General features: G+C 43.4%; 1 protein-coding gene across 1 annotated transcript; it reads right to left on the bottom strand.

Annotated features, from left to right (window-relative positions):
• Positions 1 to 1,665: 1,665 nt before the first annotated feature.
• LOC136438549 (carboxypeptidase N subunit 2-like) lies at positions 1,666 to 5,201 on the bottom strand. The gene is made up of 2 exons (XM_066433376.1): positions 4,893 to 5,201; positions 1,666 to 3,767 (listed from the first exon to the last, which is right to left on the bottom strand). The coding sequence occupies exon 2, from the start codon at positions 3,760 to 3,762 to the stop codon at positions 2,071 to 2,073; it is 1,692 nt and encodes a 563-aa protein (XP_066289473.1). The 5' UTR covers positions 3,763 to 3,767; positions 4,893 to 5,201; the 3' UTR covers positions 1,666 to 2,070.
• Positions 5,202 to 13,098: the final 7,897 nt, after the last annotated feature.

The following is a 13,098-nucleotide window of genomic DNA, read 5'->3' as shown; positions in this document are numbered from 1 at the left end:
TTTACCTACACCTTCAGCAGATGGTAAGTACTCGTAACCATGTACTACTGGGAAAACATGTTGTATCATATCTGTCCAGGCGCTAGTCATAAACGAGTATTAACGTGTACTAGTGGTTAAGTCTTGCCATTCATCTGCCATGCCCCGTGGGTAACGCTGAAAGGGGTTGCCTGTTACATGTCACACAGTTTTTCTTACACACTTAAAACGCGGTAAGCACTCGTTCTTACTTCACCTTTAAGTGATAAAGTTAGTCCTATAGCTTTTTGAGGCCGTAGGGGCAGGGAGTTGTCATCCACTGCATCTAGGATACGGTATTGGAAGGTGGATCCCAACCCTCTCCTTCCACCACCTTTTACCTCCGCAACTGAAGTCAGGTACTCATTTTACACCTGGGTGGAGTGAGTGTGTGTCTTCTCAAAGACACAACATCGGCGGCATGTCAGGCATCTTTACATTTTTCCGCGCTTGTCATTAACGAGTATAAACTAGGTTAAGTCTTCCCATTTCCATGTGTCCGCCATGCCCCGTGGATGCTGAAAGGGGTTGCCTCCTGCGTGTCACACACTTTTGCGTACAACTTTAGTACAGTGATTACACGGTAGGTACGTGTCCTTACTTCACTTCTACATGGGTAATACAGGTCACACTTTTCGATTATGTGTCTCATACTTGCCAACAATGATGGATCTACTAACATAGCCCCCGTGGCAGGCTTGACTTTTTGTTTTGCTTATCGTGTCATTTTTTCTGATTATGTATCATTTTTTCAGCTTGTTATCGGGATTCTGACGGCCATTAAGACATTTTAATCCCAAGTGGCTTTCGAGACGTCGAATGGAGGCTGGCGTCATGCTGGGGCGACTGTCAGAAAATTGATTAGAGAAGAAGGGCACAAAGTAATCCAAAAATAAAAGAAAAGTAAAGTCCAAGCAAGAAGTATATTTCTATTTTTTCCCCAGGTTCTTTTTATTCCATTTTTAAAACAACAGAGCATATACAGACACGCATGGTAAAGGCGTTGTAATCAAAATAAATATACAACACAAAGTTACTTATATAAACAGAAACAAACTCATACAAATTACAGAAGTATATTATTAGTAGCACCTTTTTGCTTTCTGACACCAATGGGCCAACGCAACAACACATAGATATACAGACATACTGGTGAAAGTGATTAAATACAAATCACAAATGAATCAATGAACTAGATCAACTAACTAACTGCTACTCACAATTCAAAGGCAGAACCACAATCATAGTGGTGATTAACATGACACTAAGAACGCAACCCTAAGTAATGATAATTGAATAACGTGAGCGTATGTGATGGAATATAAATCTGATTGAAAACAGCACAAATATTGACTATACAGAAGAGCTTTGCAACAGAACTGAGTCAGCTTACAGATGTGATTTTTGTGGCAGAGACTGCCATTCTCGTATAGGGCTGTTTAGCCATAGTCGATGCTGTAGGGCTGTTGAGAATTAGGATTTTACCATGGTCAATACTGACCGACGGAGGCTATATATATATATATATATATATATATATATATATATATATATATATATATATATATATATATATATATATATATATATATATATATATATATATATATATATATTGACTATTAAGACTGGCCATGGTGCTGAAGTGTGTCCCCTTCATGCTGTGTTTTCGTCCGGCTTTATGTGTGCTCATATTTTCACTAGTCCCTACTTAACTCTTAGAGTTCATTGAAATATAGTAGAAATTGTCGAGAAAGGCTTAATGATTAGACGGAGGAGCATATGAGATAACGCTATTAAACCATTGCCTCCCTATATAAGTACGCATGAAATATAAAAGAATTTATGTTATATGTTTCGCGAGTCATATGATAAATAAGATTTACTAACATTCTCTAATATGCCAACGTTTCATAAAGAGCTGCGACAAGTTGTCGTGTTGTTGTCTAGTAAATATTTTGCCCATCTTCAAAATAAGAGAGATATTCATTTTTTTTTCTTGTTGGGAAACGGACCGAAAACGATACGCGCTTCAATATCATCCATGAAAGTCTACTCCTCTAACCTGCTGTACCCGTTACCAACGCTACTTAGTACAGAAACTGCGGACGGTGTTTGGCTGAACATAACACTTGGGCCTGAAGGAGACTTGTTAGGTCTCTTTACTATCCAGAAGTATATCACTGAAAATATAAAGGCGCAGAAAAAGAAAGTTCCGGCTATTGCCGCTAGAAGCGGCTTGACGAAAACAGGCATGGAGGATTGACTGGACGCACTTTTTCCCGCCTTTCCTGGATGCGAGTGGGAAATGATCCGTGAAGATGACGATGCCGTCGGCAACGTCGACTTGACTCTTTTCTGAAAACTAGAGGGGGTAACGACAGCAGATAGACCGGGCGCAGAGTCAGCATTGCTTGTCTTTGCAGGTGTCGTGGAAGACGATGGAACCGCGGATGGGGTACTTGGCTTGGAGTTGATTGTTGTCTGTTCGCAGATGAAATCTCCAAGACTAACATCCTGCAGTAAGCGTTTGCCTTGAAGATTGCCAGGTCCAGCGCATGTGATCTGTCTCTCAAATGCATAAGACCCAGTCATTCTCCGCTTAAAGGAAAACATCCTGCAGTCACACTGCCAGGGGTTGTTGGCAATGCTTACGTTTGCAATGGAGGTCAGTATGTCATACGCCGCGGGTGGTAGTGTCTCCATTTCGTTTCCTTCCAACCGAAGCTCTGACAGCGAAGAGATGTCATCAATATTGGGAAAGGCGTCGATCTTGTTGTGGGACAGTATGAGGTCCTGTAGCATGGGCAGATTCACAAACGCATCAGCTGCAATGGTGTTGATGCTGTTGTACTCCAGGTCTACGTGCTGAAGCTTCGGGGTGCCCCTGAAGGTTCCTGAGTCGATGGAGCTGATGGCGTTCCTGTGAATGTTCAGCCACTCTAGGTTATCAAGTCCGATGAACGTGAGTGCCGAAATACTGGTCAGCTGATTGCTGTCCAGATGCAGGGACGTCATGTTATGGAGGCCCAGAAATATGCCAGCTGGGAGACCTACCAACCGGTTCCGGCCAAGCCACAGTTCCCGCAAGTGACCAAGTCCTCTAAAGGTGTCAGCTGAGAGGCTGGTCAACTCATTCTCTCCGAGCCACAATTCTTGAAGGTTACCGAGTCCCGCAAATAAGCCAGCTGGGAGACTCCTCAGTTTGTTTTGGTACATATCCAAGATCGTCAGGTTACTCAGTCCAGCGAATATATCAGCTGAAAGACTGCCCAATTCGTTCTCGTAAAGATCCAAGCGCCCCAGATGACTAAGGCCCTTGAATATGTCAGCTGGGAGTGCGGTTAATTTGTTCTGGTAAAGATCCAAAACCTGAAGATGAACAAGTCCTGCGAACGCGTCGGTTGGGAGACTAGACAGTTGATTCTTGTGGAGGAACAGCTCCGTTAACTTGGTCAAGTTTCTGAACGCCCTGCCCTCGATTAAGGAGATCTTGTTATCCCCAAGATGTAAGTATGCCAAATTCCAGTACCTTAAGAAGTCAGACTGACGCAAGGAGGTGATGGCATTGCCGAGGAGGTCCAGGATAGTGATGGTTGTAGGCAGGTCCTGAGGAACGCTGGTGAGGCCTGACCCACTGCAGTCACAGGCCGAGGGACAGCTGCTGCTGCAGGCGGTGGTCGGTCCAGTTTCCTTCAGGATGATCAGCAGGAGAAGAAGCGTTCTCTTCACCTTAGTGGACATTTTGCCTGTTAAACAGAAATGAGAATCTGATCAGACTGGACTACAAACGCTACTACCCGAGCCAGCACATCTCTTGATATGCCGACAAGAAATGAAATTATATCTTGGCATCTTTCAGGTACCGAGGCACGTATTCTCGCATAATCGCAATGTAGATAATGTTTCCCAAAAGTGTGAATGTTTCTTTTGCTGGTAAATGTATTGCATATAACACTACTTGAAACTGGCTTGTTTGAATCAATTATATCCTTGGCTAACACAGCTGTGACAGCGTCTTCTCCCAACTGTGTGTAATTGGGTTATATGAATCTATATGAGTGCCAGACTGGTCCAACCACTGTGTGTGCGCACGCGCACGGCTTCTCTAACTGTTACCGAATGTCGTGCAGGTCATCGACCCAGGTACTGCCATACTGAGAAAGTCTTTTTATACATAGGCTCTGTCGTGGACGTCGCATTTATGTATAAATTTAACTATCATTTATCGTTATCATTGACTATCTGTAGCATGCGTATGTACTTGTCGTACAGAGAAAGTGAATGGGTCGTATACTTAACCTCCAACCTGCTGCCTAACCCCGTAACTAATAGAAAATTTGTAGCCAAGCGGTTGCTTTAGTGTGCTAAAGGTTAAGGAAAAATCGAATTGAACACAGTCTTGGGATTTCAACATGTGTCTAGAACAAATTTCGTAGACGAATAGAATGCATTTAAAGGCGTTAGGAAAGTGCGAAAACATTAAACGTAGACTAGATATGGTTTGAAAAATTCAGACGTTGTGACAGAGTTGACATTCATACAAATTGAATTTGCATGTACACAAATGTAGTAATCTGCATGTTGCCATGCAAAATCCCTTATCTATCATGTTGTATGCTGTCTTAAAAAGATCTACAGCTTCTTTTGTACTCAACTTTGGCCATGAAAACCCTGTCTTATTTTTCACACCTTGTGACCTGGTGACATTTCCCACATTGTACCCATTTTCTAGACGCCATTTTTTGTGACATACGAGCCAAATATTTGAGCTGACAAATGTTCCTACGCTAGGACTTCCTGTCTAAGGACACTTTACCTGTAGTGACCCTAAGACACATCAAGTATCATGCAGGATTATTAGTAAGACTTACCTTCAAGTGGACGCCTTATTACCTCGAGTCTATAGTCATCTTCTTAAAGTGTTCAGTGGGTCTCTCTGTCTGGTTCGCTGTTCTTCGCTGTTGTGCAGAGTTGGTTGAACCTGTGATTATCGGATCATATCTAGGCGTTGCCTTCAATTGACGTTTACCTATTGTGATTTTGTAAGATGCCTACAGGCGATCCCAGCGATTTGTGTAGTTACTTGTAGCAACCATGTGGAAGTTCTGAGGTACTGATCATGACATGAGGTCAGCAACAAAGTCCTCTTAAAGAACATGTTCGATTTACCATGAGAAGTGATCTTGCAGATTCAGGAGTGTGTCTTTCTCTCTTTAGAGGTATTCTCTCCCAGCCTAATTTCTTGAGTGTACATGTAAGCTAACGTCAAACAAATGACAGATGTCATGACCTTTGCACACACGATAGAACACCTGACGTCACATTGCATTGTGGCACGCTCTACACTGGTCAAAGATCAGCTGCTGTTGTCTCCAAGACCGTCAGGCATCGTAATGAGGTATCCGCAGGCGATACCCGCCATAGTTATCCGTACCAACAAACTGGAAGTAATGAAGTACTCCTTATTTCTGACGCCATGGTAGGCTGAAGCGTGCGTCACAGAGCAAAGCCGTTTTGTAGAATAGCTGTGCGTTGCGAATGGAGGTGATCTGCTGACTTTCGGTGAATTTGTGTGTGTGTGAGTAGATGTGTGTGTGTAACTAAGTGTGTGTGACTAAGTGTGTGTGTGTATGTGTGTGTGTGTGTGTGTGTGTGTGTGTGTGTGTGTGTGTGTGTGTATTTGTGCTTGTGCATATGCATCTGTGTGTGTGTTTGAAAACCTATGAGTCAAACGAGCAAAACACTCTGTTGCCCTGAGGTGCTCACCTAATATGAATATATGCGTTTGTGGCTTCTTGCTTTTGCTGGTGGTTTCAAAGCACACGATCGTGAAAGAATGCAGTCAGTGTCACGGTAGGAGACCACGGATATAGAAATAGTAATATTTCTATCCATGGAAACTTTCCCAAAGAAACGCACTGCCTGAAGTCTTGGCCTATAAGTGCAAACGATCGATAAGTTCGGAAAGCTCCTTGAATCCAGCGATCCCTTTATACCTGGGCCACCTTGATTAAAGAATTCGACTGGAGGCTTCACCTTTGCTATACCCCCCATGACGCTCCAGATACTGTAAATGCAGAAATGTACTCGATGGTTTTATGTTTTCGCGTCGAGCTCTTTGCCGCGAACTTAAACCCACGGCAAACATTTTTCGCCGGTGTTTCTGTAGCGCTACTATTGTCTCAAACGCGAACTCAAAACCACCGCGAACACTCCATTTTCTCCCTACCGCGAAATTGAATCCCCGCGAACATTTCTGCATTTACAGTATCCGCAACGGTCTACTTACAGACATGCATCATTTTGCAGCTTGATGGCCAGATAGTCCCGTGGGTGTCCCTTGCAGGGGATACATAGATAACATTGCTGTCAACTTGTCTCACCTAACAGCTAAATTAAGTATTGACGCGCGGCAGTTAGTCAAGTAACTGGATCGATTTGGGAAACGGTCACGCATATCAGGTAGGTCCACTACCTTTCGTCACTGAAACTGAGCAAGATCGGTTGATGAGCAGGCTAAAACTATGAATTGGTTTTCAAATGAGGCGAAGACAAATTTCAGATAGTTCAATAGGAAACACATATAAGTCACGAAATGGCTGATGCTAATGGACTAATTACCTCCTGTTAACAGCTTACCGCCAGACACACGTGCTGCTCCGAATCTGACTTCCATTAAGAGACTCTTGAAGTAACGGAAATGAACAAAACGAACGGACACGGACCATGAACCATTTTCTCCCTACTATATGTTGTACGTTGTACCATATACATGTATACGTACTGATATATGTTGATAGAGTTAGGACTTAAATGACTGTGTATCTCTGTTATATTGTATTTGACCCTTACCTCTTCCCTCATGACCTCAATGAAAAGCGGCCTGTGTGCCGATGTGGCTCCTCATGAATAAACAAAGGTTCAAACAAGCATGTTGTTTGAGTACAGGGGCTGATGTTGTCTCGCAGGGGTGGGAGTGCTGCTGCGCGAAGCTCCTGGTGCTAGTGTCACCAAAATGAAAACAGATCTGCAATGGACGTCACTTGAATACAGGAGAACAACGTCCAGAATTTTTATGATGTACAAAATGACCATTTAACTTGTTGATGTACCGATTGTTAAGTATCTAATGCCAGCTCAGAAGAGGACTAGAAATAGTCATGCTTTTAAGTACCAGAGTTATCAGCCAAGGATTGATGTGTTCAAAAATTCGTATTTTCCGAGAACCATAGTAGAATGGAACTCGTCATCAAGTACTGTAGGAGCATCTTCACGGTTGCAGTCAGATATGCAAAGACTATGTGTAACAGCTCGTTCGGTGTAATGTAACCAGCTGCTGTCGCGCCGCGTGCCTGCGAAGCTGCTGTGTTACGCCTAATGGCGGTTGTACCGGCTATATAGATACAGATACAGACAGAAAGTTCGACCTGTATGCTCCCTCACCTGTTGAGGGCTATTAAAGGTGAAGTAGTCATCCTCAATTGAGGTGAAGCATGATGCTTTTTCGAGTAGCTAGTGGTAGTGCAATGCGGCTTCGCTTCGGCTCGCGTTTTTCTCTTCTCGATAAGTGCGTTGGGTTCTTTTACGTGCAGAGGTTTGACGCTTATGCCTGAAGCTCCCTCATACACGGGCCGCCGGCTTTACGTCACCATCCGAAATGACGAATACAATCCCCTACAACATGTCCGAGCTGGAGTCGACCCTAGGATCGAACTCGGGCCCCAGGATTCACGGAATTTGATCCAGATGGCGAAGCAGCGGGGTGGCGTTACCGCTTGCGCCACGGGGACAACAGGAAAACAGGCCTGCTGCAAACCTGCTGATAAACAGATCTTGGTCAGTGTCACCGACGAAAGGTAGTGGTTGCTATCTGAAAACATCTGCCCGTTTCCAAAATCTCTCCAGTTGCTTGAGTAATGGTCATCTTGCGTATCATGTCACCTGGATGTCTGACCTTCATCGATGGTTTAAGTATTGATGGTCTTCCTAACCGATAACTACCGGTGACTGATTGGTTACCGTTGGGCAACGACGAAATCCATACTCTACGATCGACCAGCCAAGTTCAAAACCGTGTGGTCCGATTAATCATTTCCCGGTTAAGAAAAGTTTGAGTATAGCCGCTGCAATCATCAGCAAGAAGACTTCCCTGACTCCGCACCTAGATTTAATGTAGCCTTAAGGCCCCCTTTTATCTAGACGGCGAACGCTGAGTGACCTTACAGCGACTATTTGAATTTGCGTAACCATTGAATTCATGATAGGAATATCATTAGCAAAGACACAAAGCGTAAAAAGATTAGTTTTTTTATTAATGAAATTCATTGAGGACTCCGTCGAATCTCTGGTCGCAGCGCGATCGCAGCAAGGTCGCCGTCATAGTGGAATGGAGGTCTTAAGACACGTTTGATTCCCGAGTCTCAACCACGTGGTAAAGACTGCCATTCTCGTATAAGGCCATAGTCGATATGCTGTAGGGCTGTTGCGAATGAGGATTTTACCATGGTCAATACTGACCGACGGAGGCCATATGTATATACATGTACCCAAATAGACGCCGTGAGATAATCGTGCGAGCACCGGGAGTCCAACGGGCCGAATTTGTGGCTTTGGGGCTAACCCTGAGTATTGTGGTCAAGTTGTTCATCAAACCCGAGCCGCTGCAATCGTCAGCAAAAAGTTTGCAGACTTTCCTGACTCAGCATGGCGCAGTGATTCGATGCGGCCTTAAATGAGATTACTAATGCGGCTCGAAGAGTAATACTTCATCCTAGCTTCGGCTGTCAACAGTACAAAGCAGGCATTAACGCCTGCAAGCTCGTAATTAGGAAGCATGATCTTTTATCAGAAAAGCTTTCAAACTTCAGTCCGTTTGGCAGCTTTCGGCGCCTTCACATGCCCTCAACATGTCTGCTTTTTCTTTGTTCAGGTGTCCGTACTACGTCATCAATGACGACACGGGTCTATTCTCTGTCACAAGGGGACTCGGGTTTGATGGAAAACTCGACCACGATGCTCAGGGTAGGGCTTATCCCTTCCCTTGTTAAACTGCATCGAAACCAACAATAAGCCTAGAAAGAAAATGTTGCGTTTCGGGTTATCCGAACGACCTCAGCAAAAACCCGCCGACCCTAGCTTTTCAGGGGATTGGTTGATGGCAAGGGACTCACGTTTGATGGAAAACCCGTTCACAATACTCAAGGTAGGGATTACCCCCTTCCCTTGCTGATGCTGCATCAGTCGTGCTCTAGATGGCATTTTCACAATAAGGCCTAGAAAAAACATGTCGTGTTTTGGGTTACGTTTTTTCTGAGTCGACCGGTGGAAAGGGAATAGAATATTTGATATGACATCTGAGTGATGAAATTCAAAACAGACTTCCCGTATTTCACACAGATTTAGGCTTTTAACAGTTGATGTAAGAATGTGTAGTAAACATTGTACTTCTTTCTTCAGTTTATTGATATATTTAAGCCTGTGCAACTTACATCTGTATGCTTACAATATATGATATTTGAAATAGCAATGTCCTGATGCAATTCATTTTCACATTGTTAAAGTGCATTTGTTGGAAAACTTCGGCCAGAATCTATAAAAAAAAGTTGTACCTAATGACCTTAAATTTTACAGGACCGTAATTGGAAACAAAACATTACTTTTCCTAGGCCTGAGCTACTTTCCAAAGTACCCAAAGGGTTGGATAAAGATGCATTAGGTTGCGTCCCAAATGGTGTTCTGAGTGGACGGAGACTTGATACGCCTTGAGACCAGTGGGCGCGATGAGTCGGTGGCGATGTTCTTCCCTTTATCGCACTGGTATGATAGATAGTCTGTCAAATGTGTATGTCGCTACATCCATAAGTTGGACCAAAGAGTTGAGGAGAACCAACTTCTGAAGCTACAAACGTTCATTCGCACAAATTGATGTCTACTTATCATCTGTAGTTATTAAAAATGACTGTTTTACCTAATTAGCACAGATTGATGTCTACTTATCATCTGTAGTTATCAAGAATGACTGTTTTTACCTAACTAGAAAAACGATGTTCTAATAAATATGGACACATCATAGATATCAATTTGTGGAAACGTACGTTTGTAGCTTTGATCATTATGCGCATGGAAAACATAGTTCCACTGTAGTGTTATGTACCACAGTGCTGTGTTTCTCTTAGAAAAAATCATATTAAGGGCAATAAAATTTGATGACACCATCCATATGGTCTAAAAATCAGATTTAGAATTTTTTCACGACCAGTTATCAATATTCAGTAGCACAGCAGTTCTCTCTTAATTCATTAGTGAGAAAACAATTGAAAGTCAAAATAGCCAGAAAGGAAGTCATAACAATGTACGTGTCAGGGAAGAGATCGCAATCCGGTAGAATTCTGTCAGTAGACCTAACGATCGATTAAAAAAAAAAAAAGTTGACTTGAAAGACAGCCAGAACTTTTCGACTCTGTCACTTAAGATAATGGATTGACTTTTGAATGTAGGATTTATAGGTGGAGACCACCCTGGCACATTCCTGGCATCCCAACAAGAGTCTGTCGAGTACGGGACATAGATTCCGATCGGGATCTCGAATGGTAGAATCGCCGATGCTGTCGGATCGCATCTCTCTCTTAATTGGCTTGGCTTCGCTGGCTTGACCTTACCCACTAAGCTTGGTAGATTAGGAAATGTGCAACACGTTCTCTGTTGTTTTCTCGGGCGTACTTCAGCCGTTTGCGGCTAAGTGCTATCTCTAAATCCAAATGCTGACACATTGCTTGCCGTAGTGGATATGATAACAAAGAGTACGCCTGTGCACTGAGGCGTATTATCGCAGTAATGGTGTTTCTACAGCTTCATTGTTATACATCATGATACATATACATATCTGGCATTGTAAAAGTTCAATCCGGTGGGAGCGAAAGAGCCAAATGGATTTGGATTGATTGGAATTGCAACAGTGCAATACACGTGGGACACAGGCAGCTATTGCTGATGTCGTGACCCACACACATAATGAACCCGATTTTTGCACTTGGGTGGAGTGGGGAAAATCGTGTTATGTGCCTTTTTTCCCAAAGGCACAAGATCGGTGGCAGCAGAGGATTCGAACCCGGAACCCCTTGGTTCTGAGTCGGAAATCCTGCCGTTACGCCACACGACCCTACAAATGAGCCAAATGATGTATACCCAGATGTACACTAAGAGTAGGAGTCCTTCAGGGCGTGAGTGGATCAAGCTTATCAGTCTGGTGTTACGCAGCTTGTACTTAACGTACGTAAACGGTGTGTTACGCCTTAAGGCGGTTTACCGGTTATGATATGTGTCCAAGCAATTGCAGGGTCGTTACTTTGTGTGCTCTGATGTTACGAGGAAGCGACCATATCTTATTCTAACGCACAGGAAAAACACATTGTATTCTTTTTAAGAATAAAGAATTCTTTTTATGAGTTAAGTCATTAGAAATCCTTTAGCAACGTCTTCTCCCTATTTGGCCAATTTCTATTGTCTCTTAGGAACCCGTAAAGTCTGGTAGAGACTATGTTACACAGTGCAGAGGGACAACTTCCCTAAAGCCCCCGCGGCACGCTGGCGGTGTCGCTGCGTCCTAAACTGGATTTGTGTTACCCTTGACTTTGAAGCGGAATATCATTCAAAACGTACAAGTACAACAAAAAAGACAACAGAACACACAAAGCTTAAAAAGGTTCTTTTGTTGTCGATGAAGTTCGTTGCGTGCTTTGTCAATTCGATGGGCCGCAGCGACGCCGCCAGCGTACCGCGAGTCCAGTGACAGGGGGCCTTATCACACTCACTCACTACTCACACGGCCGCTAATCCCGTACTTGGCTTATTTCCACCAACGTTGTCCGGGCTGAGCCCCAATCCCTTAACGTGTCTAGTAAAAACATGATTAACGACGCAATCTTCAGTCTGATCAGTACGGAGACCTGTTAGCCGATTAGCGTTCACCGCCGTGACGTGCAATACATATGGATCGGCAAAATTTTTAAACGTTTTATCAACATAGCGTTACTTTTGGTGCTTGAAGTTAAATCTATGACGATCGGTATAGTTTGCGTAATGCTTTGGTCCATTTCCAATCCGGGGCCCGGCCGGGCTGTTTGTGAAAACGAAAAAGAAAAAATGCATATCAAGAAAATACACAACATACGGTTAGGAGTAATTATTTTACGTTGTGTGTCTTTTGATGTCTTTTATATCGTTTTTTTTTTGTTCCCACAAGCTGCCCGGCCGGGCCCCGATTGGAAATGGGACCGAAGCATTCGTCAGCCTTATTAATTCTCTCTCTCTCTTGCAATGTATCTTACTTATCCTACGGTCAATTATAAAAAATTATAAATGAATTACGAAAGTTTTCCTGGATGCTGGGGTCACCAAGACAAGGCCTACAATCCGATATACTTGACTGTGCCGTCTTCTTCTTATATTTTCAAAATTGAATTTTAATAACTAAAATACACCAGGATAGCAAATTGCATCGGACATAATCAGTGCATAACGCGATTGTCAATGGTCTTTAAGATGAAAATCCTGACCATAGCTGACAGAAGACAGGGTTTGGTTTTTGCTGCAGTCGAAACGCTCTCCGAGGACGCGATCTCTCTGACCCTTATTCTGATTTCACATTTAAATCGAACTCTATCAAATGCACAGCGTACCAGATGGACGTCTTGAGGATTTTCAAGGTTGAAGACTAACATTAGATTAGTAGTTAAAAGAAAACAAATATCATGGCTAGTCAGACCCCAATAGCCTGAGTGTCACCCTGTTTCAGTTCCAGGCTCTGCCTTCACCAAACAAGGCAGAGCCAACACCAACGTTGACATCTACATGGACAAGAGATGTTTCTAAAAGCTTCACCCGGCAGGTGGCCGTTTTAAGTATGCAACATATTTGTTGCACTTTCGACACAACCTTGCCACTTCCCACTGATGTACTGAAGTCTCCAACACTTCGTCGTAATAAGATAATCCATCAAAGACAGACGCGAAAACGTGTTTATTCAAGTCGCATCGGAGTCTTAACCGATCGTTGCACTTGCCATTTAGGTGTTTACAG

Source organism: Branchiostoma lanceolatum, chromosome 7 (assembly GCF_035083965.1).
Source record: "Branchiostoma lanceolatum isolate klBraLanc5 chromosome 7, klBraLanc5.hap2, whole genome shotgun sequence".
Taxonomy (NCBI): domain Eukaryota; kingdom Metazoa; phylum Chordata; class Leptocardii; order Amphioxiformes; family Branchiostomatidae; genus Branchiostoma; species Branchiostoma lanceolatum.
The sequence above is the reverse complement of the archived record's forward strand: the minus strand, read 5'-3'. Positions and strand labels throughout refer to the sequence as shown.

What these genes read in the sequence shown, in the direction of transcription:
- LOC136438549 (XM_066433376.1), bottom strand. Translation starts at nt 3,762, where the DNA reads ATGTCCACTAAGGTGAAGAGAACGCTTCTTCTCCTGCTGATCATCCTG.